The sequence below is a fragment of the Eretmochelys imbricata genome, chromosome 1 (assembly GCF_965152235.1).
Source record: "Eretmochelys imbricata isolate rEreImb1 chromosome 1, rEreImb1.hap1, whole genome shotgun sequence".
In the NCBI taxonomy this organism is placed as follows: domain Eukaryota; kingdom Metazoa; phylum Chordata; order Testudines; family Cheloniidae; genus Eretmochelys; species Eretmochelys imbricata.
The window spans coordinates 257,315,624-257,328,489 of record NC_135572.1 but is presented as its reverse complement, the minus strand read 5'-3'; the positions used below and the strand labels follow the sequence as shown (position 1 = coordinate 257,328,489).

Sequence of the window (12,866 nt, the reverse complement as noted above, 5' to 3'; positions counted from 1 at the left end):
AGTGCAGTCATCAGCAAAGAAAGATTAGTTTATGGCAAGATAAAGGGAGTGATTAAAATGGCATGTTTTTCTCTAGGAAGCCAGGAGGGGAGTTTCACAGGACTTTTGGATTGTCACAACAAACACTGAATGCACCTATGGGGTGGAGAACTGGAGAAAAGGGTATAGAGCCTTGAAGTTTCAAAAAACACTACAAGATGTGGAGATGACCAAAGGGTTTGGAGGGTGAGGTGGCTATGGAGCCTAGAAGCAGAAGGAAAGAGTTATGATGGGAACACAAGATTGAAGGTAGGATGACGTATGTCTGTCTCTTAAAAATATAAATATATATATATATATATCACCAATACTTAGGAATTATAGAGTTTTTATGTGGTTAAAGTGCTGTGCAAATCTTATGTAGTGAATATGAAAGCGTTAAAGGGAAACCAAGATCAGAAGGGAGAGAGAGAAACAAGAGTGGTGACCAGAATAAAAAGGAAAAGAGAAAGAGAAAGTCATTGAGGAGTGTTGATATAATCTATCCATTATTTCCAAAGGGTTAACTTCAAAATGCGCAGGCCGACTGCTTAAATAATTCTATTCTATTTTTGAAAAGAACCATATTGCAGTAGCATGTGAAAAGCCCATGTATTCTCTGGCAACTAGATCTAAATTATGTTGCAAGTGTCCCTGGTTTCTGGGGTTCTCTAGTGTGGCAAACTCAAGCTTCTGTGGCACCTTTTGGTAAGTATAGAAATGGAGGCTTCTGACTAACTAATACAGTGTGTAGTGTATTGTTGTTTTAGTTTATACTGCCCCTAAATTTTCAACGTGCTGCAGATATTTGTATGGCAAAAACCTAATTGTGTAGCTGATGTTGGCAGAGGGGGAAATTAGAGGTTTCCACAGTTGAGGAGGGGACAGTTGGAGCTTTCAGAATGTGGGACAGCGAAGGGGACACTGAGTTTTGGCACTCTGGAAGCATTTTAGCTTTCGTGACGTATGGATGCATCTCTTCTTTCCCTCCCTCTTTGAGTCACCGTATGTCTATGCTATAAATGCTGCAGCGCTGTCAACACTGGGGCTTAGGTTGGCTTAACTACATCTCTCAGGGGATGTGACACCGTGTGACGTAGCTAGGGTGACCTAACTTTTAGATGTCAACCAAACCTCAGAGGTGACTTTAGGTTCTGAAGCAGAAGTTGAATTCTTACCAGCAACATTTTGCAGCCCCTGCCCCATTATTTGCCATTGCATCCAACACAAATGAGTTAGCTGGATGTTTCTTTTACAATGATCAGCAGTGAAATGCTGATACTTAATTGTGAACAATTAAACTGACCTCCTTAGGGTTCAGAGTTGACATCCCACTTAGATGAAAGGGCAGTTCTACGGCTATTGTTTCAAGCTGTTTGCAGACTCAGGAAGACAGTACTGCATTGTTTACGCTCAATCACATTTGGAAGGTTATCAGCGTGACATAAGGGCTGGAAACTTATTCTTTTTAAAGTGAACATTTAGATACCGGTTCACATCTGCAGCAAGGAGTGAATTCTATGGCAGATGCTGAAACCTCTGAATCACGGAATACAGGAGGTCTTGAGCATATAGTTCTGAGCATAATTGTTGTGGCTTCCCATGAATGTCTGCTACTGTCCTTGGTTATAATGGGAGTAATTAAGTATATTTCTTTAATGAAATCTATTAACTTCTTTGGCTTAAAAAATCCCAGCTCTTCAAGTCCCAGTACAGACCATCTTTTCTTATGAAGTTAATCTCTGTCTTCACTCTGTACATTAGATGCAGGCAGGAAGCTCTGGTGTTTTGCCAGCTTTCATCCCTGTGGTGAACTTGTAAAGTGCAATCATTGTAAAGTGCAATTGATTAATGTGTAGCCTATTCAGTAAAACCCCAAAGAACAGCCCCTTGATAGAAACAGTGTGTGAGTAGTGTGAGTAATTACCAGAACAGCGGTATCGAGAAAGATGAAGAGGCACGCATGAAGTGCTAATCAGGTTAGCCTTGAGTTAAGGAATAAGGAAAAACCCTAGTCAGATATACAGTAGTTGGATTTATTGTATTTCAGAGCAAGTTAATGTATTTACACCAGAATCATTTGCTGCGACTAATGCTCATTTATTTCAATGGCACTTGGTGGTATTAGAAAAGCTGATCAGCTGCAAGCCTCCTGCTGCTCTGTTCATCTTATTAGGGTGCATAGAACTCTCATTCTATTTAAGCTAATGGCAACTTTACTGGATATTCCCTCCCTCTTTATAGGCACTACATCTCATGCCTGGAATTGGGAATCTTTGTTACCCTCGTCAAAAGCAAATAGAAGTCTGCTGGTTTGACCAACAATGATCAGATTCACACTGGGGTTATTCAATTATGTTTATTTGTCTTACCATCCAAATTCAACCCTTTTTGCCTTTTCTCTGTTCTAATGGCCAGGACTGGATTACATGGGTTAGAGATGGGGAAGGCATTTAGTCCATCTTCCTGCGAATGCAAGGTGGTTCTGTGCAGTGCACTAGTCAAGTTCTAAATGATTTGAGCATTGGGACTTCCATCGTCATCTGTGGGAGGTTATTTCACAGTTTAATAGATCACTTGGTCAGTCCGTGTTCATTTCAGCATGCTTTGTCTTAGACATTTGGGGACCAAACATCTTAAAACATCTTAAACAATCCGATAACACCCGTACAGTATGTACTAGCTTAAGAGTTGTGAGGTTTATCGCAGGTGAAAATGAAGCTTGCACACAAATTAGTTGGGCTTAATGTTCTGTACTGTGAAAGAGAGATTGGTTGGCTTTGCTAATTTGTAATGCCGAAATTAAAGGTTGGGACAGCTGGGGTATATTGGTATAGCCCCACTGGAGGTCAATAAAACTATGCAGATTTACACCAGCTGAGGTTCTGGTCGGATGTATTTATTATTAGCAGTATGACTGTAGCAGACTAAATGCTTCATGGTTTTGCATAAAGAACACAGTTGTAAAAGGTGCTGTACTACTGAATCGTCTTTGGCTTACAGATGAAAACTGGACATCTTATTTGTTGTGTATCTTCACATTGATAAACCTTCTGTTGTGATTTTGTCAGTCAGAAAGAAGCTATTTAACAGCTCCACAACATAAACCCTACTGTGATGTGTTTTCCACCTCCCAAATACGCTAACAAATGTAGCGGCATATCACAAATAAACTTTTGATTGTACTTGGGTACTGTGCACTGTTGTGCACCAGCTCTGAGGTACCCTGCTGTGCATATGACAGCTCATTAGTTATTTTTCTATTTATCTTTAGAAGGCCCATTTCCAGCGTCCTTGGATACAACCTTTTATTTTGCACTTTCTGCAACTGCTGTCTAATTCTTGAAGTCCTGTTACTGGAAGACCAGTTGGCTATTTGCCGTGTGTGTGTGTAGATTTTACATTGTGCTTGTCTCTCACAACACGTGTCATCATTGCAAAAATATAATACATGCCTCGTTGACCGTCTCTGTTTTTAGAAGAGTTTAAATTACATCATAACTTACTGTGTACAAATGGGACTGTTAAATTGTTTGCACTGGTAGCCTAGGAGCTTTTTGGATACTGCCACCACTTCTGAGGACCCCAGAGCATATTGGTGATGGTAGTATTATACTCATGACATTCATAAACAGGACTACATTTTCCTTAAGGGCCTGATGCAAAGCCCGCTGTAGTCAATAGAGTGAGTCCAACTGAAAGGCTATGGATCAAGCGCCAAATAGGTATTTAAAATCATATGCTGTACTGTGTAGTTGTCTCTTAGTAATGTCAAATGCAAAGGGTTTATGCAGCTTGCAAACAAGGCCCTTGTACTACATAAGAAATTTACACAGGAGTGGGGATCTGGGATATATCCATTTAACAACAGAAATTCTAAATAATTAATTTAGTCAATATAATTCAGACCTGCCTCTTGCTGAGAATGGGAGGCTGTTGCCCCACAACACTGGTGTATAAAGTATGTTTTGTGGTGGAATTGCACCGTATCAGGAGCCGTGATTTTTTTTTCCAAACTTAGCTAGGGTAGTGAAAGAACTACAGAAATCATAGCTAATCCCACTTCCAGCAGCTGCTGACCTATTTCTAATCTGGAGAACAATCTCCCTAAAACTGGCGAAGAACAGAAAGGGTTCTGCAGCAGGTAGATACTAGGCAGTATGTGGTATTTTTGACAACACACATCATGTTGCAGTCAGACCAATACACATTAAAATAATAGATCAGGACAAAACCATTGTGTGTATATAGCTATAAGATTTGTCATTCATCCGTAATTTACAGTGTTTAACTGTCAACTCACTGTTCTTTCAATCAATGACAACAAAATACAAATCCTTTGTTTCTGTAAGTTTGTAAATATACAAGTTTATATATATTTTTTGTGAAAAGGAGTAGTTGGCGGGTCCAACACCAATATTTGTCAGGTGACTGTTGCTTTTGTTTAATTTTTGCATGTTGAAATGATGAGGTTTTCTTGATGAGCGATGTTTTGTGATTGTTTCCTACTGGTATTTCTGCGCATGTTTAAAAAAAAATCACAATAAAAAAGCCACAAAAGAATAAAGTCCTTCCTTTTTCATGCTTCATTTCCTGATGTTAAAATTTCAGCTCAGCATTTCTCTCCACAGAGGAGTTACCTTGTATTAAATGGTGTCTTGTTAGGGTATATACCCTACCCAGCCCTCTACACATCTGAGCAGTGCCTTGCAGGTCCCACTGCCTCCCCACTTTTCACTGTGCTGTGGAGCTACATGTCCCTATATGCCGCCACCACCACAGGTGTAGACAAGGTCTTAAAGGTTGGTTTTTTAATTGACTTGAGCCTTGTCTAGACAGGAAAGTTGCACAGTTGGAACCTGAGGTGTGAATTTAAGCTGATTTAGTTAAAAGGGTGCAAACCTGTTGTGGACGCACTTACTTTGGTTTAACGGTGGCTTTTTTGGATTTAGTTTAAGTTGATCTTGATTATTAAAACAAAATGATGCTCTCGTAAACCAAAGTGAGTCCAGATGGGTTCATGGTGGTTTAAATATATAATTTTAAAAATTGTTTAAATTAAACTGGTGCAATTTTGAACTGATTCAAGAGAATCCACACACACAAGTTGCACTAGCTGAACTAAATCAGTTCTAAATTAAGCCAGCACAATTTTATTGTGTAGACAAGCCTTGAGTGTCTACACAGAAGTCTGCACTAGTTTAAATAAATCAATTTTAATGCACTTTTAATTTAACCAGTGCAACTTCTGTGTGAAGACAACTCCATAAAAGCCGTGGAGTTACATCAATTCATACCAGCTGAGGATTTGGCCCAGGTTACACACTCTTAAGTATGGAGCTGCTAATGGTGGGTCTTTTATAAATAAAATTAGCTTCGCTAACCTGTTGTCTGCTCGACGGTCAAAAGCTGTGTACTGAACTGTCCTCTGTAAGTGTTATGTGAGCTAGTGATAGGTGAATTGCAGGTGGCAAGCTCATAGCAGAGTACAGGTATCCAGGAAAGAGGGGGCATTCTGCATCATAGGACTAATTGTAAATTACTACAAGGGACTGGAATCCACTCCAGGACTTGGTTGGCTCAAGCAGATCAGCTTGAAGGATCAAGCTTCCCCAGATCAGCCTGGGGAAGGCACTACCATGCCTCACTTGGATCTGGACCCATTTTTAGTATAAGAGGCCTGACTGTCCTTTTCTTTCTTCAGCAAAGCAGTTCAATTGCTTCTTAACCCATCTGCTCTTCCCTGGATGACCGTGGCGGATGCTGGTTCTTGCTGGCTTGCCACGTCTCATGCTTGCAAATACTTGGGTTCATCAGGACTGAGTTTCATGATCTTATCCACGCAGAGCAGGATGAGAGTCAGAAACCAGAGGCTCCAGCCAACAGCAGCTGCAATCCAGCCATATTCGTCTACCCCGAGCTGGCAGCAGTTGGCTACATCCGGGCAGAATTGCACATCTGATGGCAGAGAAAGCAAAACGAGCCATCCAGGTCATTTTACACAGAACAGACTTCTCTTTGCCAGAGGGAAGGTGGGGGAATGACTTTTGCATGTACCTGATCCTGGCCTCTACATTCTGCGCTCTCCAACTCCTCATGCCCCAGTTTTACACTCTCTGGCCAACTGCCTTCATTTAGCTGAATGCATAGGGTGGTGGGGGACAGTATTAACCCTCCCATTCAAGAGCTGCTGCTCCCTCAAGGGGGCATCCTTTGAAAACACCTAGTTCAGCATCTGTCTACTGATTGATTCCAGGGATGGACTAAGGTAAAAGTAGCTGTTCCAAGAAAAAAAGTCAGGGGGGAGTGAAGGCAAATCTCATTTATGTGTGAGTGAGTGGGGGGTCATTCTGAAGCAGGGAAAAGTCCGGTGGAGGTGCATGGCTCACAGAAATATTTGGCACCTGGGAAAGAGGATGAGATTGGAAGCACTGGAGCAGCTAGCAGCTGGAAGGAGGCTCTTGGATTAGTTAAACTCAGTGCATTAGGCAGTTTGGGGAGGGATTGGTAACTGGGGATTATGGGGAGGGGACAATGGGCTCTTTAAGAAGGGTTTTTTTCACACCCTACAGACATGGCTGGTCTGGCTCAGAGGAAAGGGGCTCAAACCACTGGGTGCCTGAGAAAACAAAGGTCTGGTTTGTGTGGAAAGGGATGTGGAACCAAACGCTGTGCAAACTGAATTAGTCCAGGCCCGTGAAAGTTGTGAACCTGGGCTGACTGGTCCCAGGAAGCACTAGGCCTCAAAAGCCACCTATATCACATGAATTTAGGATTCTAGTAAAATGTTTCACAGAACTTTACCCATAACCTGAGCTTTCGGTTAAGTGCATCATAGTACATAAATCCTACCCCATAGCTGCCTTTCGATGCTTTTTTTGTGTAATCTCACCACTAGGCTTAGGAGCTGTAGTAATGAATCAAAGAAGTCTTACCAGGGCATGGCCACTGGCTCCCATTGCCCCCGTGGTCTGTCAAGGAGACACTGGAGCTCATTTCGGCCTCTGGAAGGAAAAAGCACCGGAGAAAAAGTTCGGTAGACAGAAAAACAAAGACAGGAAATGGAGAAATGTCTTGGCCCGGCTGGAGTCTGCTGACCACAGGCAATCTGATGATGATCCTCTTCTGCAAGAAGCACTGGGGAAAAGAGCTTTTTCCTGTGGCACAGGTGAAATGTCAGCACATGGGGTTTTCTGCCAGGGCAGGTGCTGTCTGACAGTGCCCGTTGTTCAGCTGATCTGCAACTCACTAGTGTGGGAGGAGGTTGCCCCTTGTCTGGCTGTTGTACGTTGCCAGTGCTTCTACTGTTAAAGTCCACAGTTCCCAAATGTGTGTTCTAGGATGCTGTCTCCTTTGGGTTCCCTTCCCCTCAGACCACCATTGTCAGCACTAGCTTAGAAAGAAGTGTCTCTTGTCACGAAAGACCTAAAGAATGCTTAATTTTTTTATCACATCTCCGTTGTGCCCAGGCACTCTACAAACAGGAAAAGTCAGTCCTTGCCCCCAAAAGTTTATAGCCTAAATAGACAAGACAGCCAAATAGTGGGAGGAAAGGAGATACTATCTCGTTTGTACAACTGTGGGAATTGATGCACAAGGAGAATAAAGCTGGGATTTCTAAAGGAGCCTAGGAGTTGTCTTCCTTCCTTAGGCCTCTTTGAAAATCCCCACCTGAATGAATTGTCCAAGGTCACACAGGAAGGCTGACAGAGCTAAGAACTGAACAAGGTCTCCTAAGTCCCAGTCTAGTGTCTTAACCACAAAACCATCCTTCCTCTTTTGGTTTGGTTTTGTTTTTCAGGAATTTTGTTCCATGTTTTTAGAAATCTAGAGCCACAAAATTTGAGGTTACAGGAAATACTAAAGAAATCTTCCCGCTCAGAATAACGTTCTTGTGTGCCACCCTAGACTTTGGGTCAGTTGGCCTCAGTGAGTTGCGAATCCTGTCCTTTCCTCCGCACAGCTATATCGAGAGCAGCTTAGAGAAGGGCAGGAGCAGTCTGGACTTCCAGTTCCTTTTCCCACTTCTGCTACAACTTGCTGCATGACCTTGGACAGCTCACTTCATCCATTTGTGTTTAGTTTTTCCACTCGTAAAACAGGGTTAATAACTACCTCAGAGGAATGTTGTGAAGCTTGTAAAATAATGTGCGATCTTTGGAAGAAAGGCACCACGGAAGTACAAAGCAGCGTTGTGGTTATAATCTCTACTTTTACAGTCTATCTCAGGGGTGGCCAGCCTGAGAAGGAGCCAGAATTTACCAATGTACATTGCCAAAGAGACACAGAAATACGTCAGCAGCCCCCCATCAGCTCCCACCCTCTGCTCCCAGTGCCTTCCACCCACCGGCAGCCCTGCCAATCAGTGCCTCCCCCTCCTTCCCTGCACCTCCTGATCAGCTGTTTTGTGGCATGCGGGGGGCTCTGGAGGGAGGAGTGAGGGCATGGCAGGCTCAGGGGAGGGGGTGGGAAGGGGTGGAGTGGGGCCAGGGCCTGTGGCAGAGCCAGGGGCTGAACAGTGAGCAGCCCCTGGCACATTGGAAAGTTGGAGCCTGTAGCTCCAGCCCCGGAGTTCGTGCCTGTACAAGGAGCCGTTAAAATATTAACTTCTGAAGAGCCGCATGTGGCTCTGGAGCCACAGGTTGGCCACCCCTGGTCTAGCTGAAAAAGAGTTACTGTGAAGGCAAACTAAGGGTACAGCTACACTGCAATAAAAAGCCCATGGCACTGAGTTTCAGAGCCTGGGTCAGCTAACTCAGGCTCATGAGGCTTGGGGTGTGGGGCTAGAAATAGCAGTCTGAATGTTCAGGCTCAGGCTGGGGCCTGGTCTCTGACCCTCCCTCCTCGTGGGCTCCAGCCCAAGCCTGAATGTGTATCCTGCAGCCAGACTCAGCTGAGCCAGCCAACCGCAGCAGTGCTGTGGGGCTTTCAGGATAGTGTAGATGTACCCTAAGTAGCCCATCTTTAAAAATCTGCTAAAAGACCTAGAGAAATTCTGACACCTAAATGGACGCAATATCCTGAGAGGAAAATACCTGCCCTGTTTTAAGCAGCCACTCCTCTCAAGGGAGCAGCGAAAATCAGTTGTCTGGAATAATTAGCAGTTAAAGACTGAACCAAATTATACTGAAAAATGCTGGATACTTTAAAGTGATCGCTTAACCCAGCAGGTTGAGTATGGAAACCACATGTCTCTTCTGTAGCTGCCTCCAGTACTTAACATCCTACAGAGCAAACTACAACTGAATCAGCAGACTCGGTCTGTGGCACTGTTAAAGTACATGCCTGGCAAAGGCGCATGGGAGTTTTGAAAAACTGCTGCACTTAATAACATCAGATCTCTTCAGAACGATACTGTGAGTGCTCCCCTCAAGGAATCCTTTTGCAGTAACTATCACTAATTTTAACCAGCACCAGTTCTTTACACTTCTTAGCTAAGGGACAGAGGCTTGTTTCTTGCATAAATCAAGAACAAAATCTTTGTTTAATCCGTTAATCACCTGACTGCTGAGGTGCAAGGCACTTATATACCTAGGTGACGGCTGCAGTATAAGAACCTAAATAGAACAGAATTACCTGCTAAGTAAGAACTCCGAAGAATGATGGAGAGGAAGACGAGGGTGATGGTAGTACAGGGCACGATGGTAAAGAGCTTCATGCTGGAACCCTGGCCGAGCAGCTGTGCTAATCAATATGCAGTCAATGGCAGCTTTGAAGGTGATTTTGCAAGTCCTCGATAAAATTCAAGCCTAATGTTCAGGGGGAAGGGTGGAGCAAAGGAAATTCCTGTTGCCAGTACACCTTGAACTTTCCTATCACGTACTGTACAGTGAAAGAGAAGGGCTTTAACCAAAACAAAAGTCTGTGTGTTGGCAGCCTTCAGGGTAAGTTGATTACAAACAGTGCAACTGGTAAAGGTTCCCTGAAGGTCAGGCCCCAGTTCCTGACAGGATCACTGTAGTAAGAGATAGGAAAGACCTATTGGAGTCAGGTTTCATCCGATGAAGTGAGCTGTAGCTCACGGAAGCTTAGGCTCAAATAAATTTGTTAGTCTTTAAGGTGCCACAAGTCCTCCTTTTCTATTGGAGTCCATTCTTCTTGCAAAGGCCCCTGATCTGCTTACGTACATCTTTTGATATAAAAATTGTATTAAAGCTAATGTTAAAACTATCTAATACACAAATTAAGGAAAGAAAATACACATAGTATATAATCTGCAATACCCCAAATTATGATTAATAAATTTAAGAATACAGTTAAAATAGTAGCATCCAAATACATCACTCATAAAAAGTTATATTAAGAGTAGCTTGTGGAAAGAAAATATAGCAATGGGTGTAGATTGTTCCTCAGTAACTGAGAATTTAGGATAGTAAATACAATCCATCAGAGAAGTTTTTCAGTTACTTTCCTGACTTCACTTCTCAATGGCACGCCAGCTCCTGGTTTTGCTGATGTCCGGTGATGTGTCCTAAATAAATGTCCCTTGACCACTTAATGGCATCTGACATCATGAGTTGCCGCATCAGCCGAGCATAGCACTGACCGTTCCCGGATTCGCGCAACGCTTACTTGTTACAGGGATCCCATGCGCCCAGTGCTCTGACGATCAGCACATGTGTTTGAACCTCATAACCCCTAGCACTCAAGACATCGACCAGAGAGGTGTATTTCTCCACCTTTCGAGCTCAGGTCTTGCAGAAGGCCGGGGTCCTGTTTTCAAAGGCAACTGTGATGTCCACCATGACCATCTTCTTCCATTCCTCGTTAGCGATGACGATGTCCTGTTGCAGTTGACTGTCCGTTCCAGGAATATCAGAGTCCCTGGGTAGCGGGATGGCTTTGACTAGGCGATCTTGGATGCCATTGTGGTGCAGCTGCAGGCTCTGGAATGGGGCTTGCAGCTACATAAGTCATGATCTTTGATCTTAGCTAGATGGCTTAAGAACTGAAAAAGAAGATGATCAGTGGGAGGAACCTGTCTTACATTTTGGATCTAATATCCAAAGATTTCTGTGTGCTGGTCATCTTCCCCATACTGTGTAGCAGTTGCGCCTTAACTCTCTTCTGGAGGTGGTACTTCTAGGCATAAGAGAGTAATTCAGACGTTAGGTTCACACAGTCTTTGGCAGTTTCAGTGCAGAGGGCAGTCAGTGTGTCAGTTGAGATTAGTACTTGTCCACTAAGAAAAGAGCTGAGACCAGTCCTTTTGTGTAGGCCATTCACAGCTGTCAGATGATGGTGACTGGCTGTCACTAGTGATCTGGATTCTACCATGAATTAGAACTGGTTACCTAAGGTACAGCTATGAGAGAATCTGTACCCTAGTACAGCTCCCATGAGCCATTATCTCTGCCCATTCCTGTCTTCTACCCACCATGATGTCCTTATGAAAGAAACTTCAGAAGTTAAATCAGACAGAAAACCACCTGGATTCCAGCAGCACACAGATCATTGACATTTTTTTGCCATAATTACAAATAACTTCAGGTGCACAAGTAAAATAAAAGCTATGCTGGATCTGTGCAGTCAGCATAGAGATCTGTTGTGTCTTGTTCACTAAACTTGTGCTGCATGGAAACAGCTGTTGGGAGAGAAAATTTAATAGGCTAGGCAATTTCATGCTGGTGAAATCAAAAGGCATCAAGCTGAATAAGTCTTTGATTTATTCTTATAGACAGGTGCAGCACAGAGAATGGCAGGGAAAGCCTTGTCCCCAGGCCGGGAAAGCTTTGTCCTCTGCCTTGTCCCCAGCTACCTGGCCTCCACTCTCATTCCAGCTGGCTGAAGAATTGTCAGTATCAAATAAACATATTTCTGTCAAAAAATACCCATTTCATCAACAGTGACATATTTCACTGACATCTGGCAGAGCGGGGAGTCGAAGCTGGGTCTCCCACATCCCAGGTTCTTGCTCCAGCCACCAAGCTGTTCGCTATTCTGGGGGAGCGTGTTCTCATGTCTTTTGTGAAAATTTTCACAAGCCTTCCATGTCATTCTGAGGCCAAACAAAAACAAATGTCAAAACCTGTCTTTTGCAAAATGGAATTGTTTTCCAACCAGCTCTAACCCTGACCTGGCGAGCTGAATGGGTCGTTCTGTTTAGTTCTTTGCCACTCAGCTCAGACTAACGACAAGACATCCGGTTCATGACAACTGTGATGCACCCACCAGTTCACTAAGAATGGACCGAGAAGACTGCCACCAGTTCTGTACTGGCAGTGAACGGTTCCGTATCGCTTTACTGATTCCCTTCAGAACACCCAGTCCTTGAAATAAAATATTTCCATGATGAAATACAACTTATCCCACTTGAGATTTCCATGAGAAAAGACTTGTCAAGCTGCAAATGAATAAAAAGACAAGACAGCTGAAATGGGAAAATTGACAGTTAGCCACCAGGCCCTGCCATTCCAGATCTGCTTTGTTTTATGTTTTTTAGCTTGTCCACAGCAGCAGATGAAGTTACAACTGCCTCTAGCCAGTCTGCAATGGCTCGTTCTTGTCGGAGCCTTCTGTACCCGCTGTAAATACTTTCTGTTGACAGTGGAGCAATTATGGATGGAGTTTGCTTGTGTGACAACAGAACTGCGTGTATGATCAAACCATCAGACAGTGATCCTGAAAGAAATAAGCCTTTCCATAACAGACAATGCTTTAAAAAGTACCTGAGTGCCCAGATACAGAATGCCTTTGGAACTCATTGTATAAGATCATCTTCGCTTCTGGCTAATTACAATGTCCAGAGCTTTCATAAATACATGTTTTTTATTTTCATTTTCACCTGAGAATGAGCTTACCTGAAAAACAGAAATTGTTTACTGGGAAGAAAGCCAAGTGCTCTCCCT

The 12,866-nt window shown here is 43.3% G+C and overlaps 1 protein-coding gene across 1 annotated transcript; it reads right to left on the bottom strand.

Annotated features, from left to right (window-relative positions):
• Positions 1-5,806: 5,806 nt before the first annotated feature.
• On the bottom strand, positions 5,807-9,676 carry TMEM213 (transmembrane protein 213). Its single transcript, XM_077807536.1, has 3 exons — positions 9,595-9,676; positions 6,954-7,022; positions 5,807-5,976 (listed from the first exon to the last, which is right to left on the bottom strand). The coding sequence occupies exons 1-3, from the start codon at positions 9,674-9,676 to the stop codon at positions 5,807-5,809; spliced, it is 321 nt and encodes a 106-aa protein (XP_077663662.1).
• Positions 9,677-12,866: the final 3,190 nt, after the last annotated feature.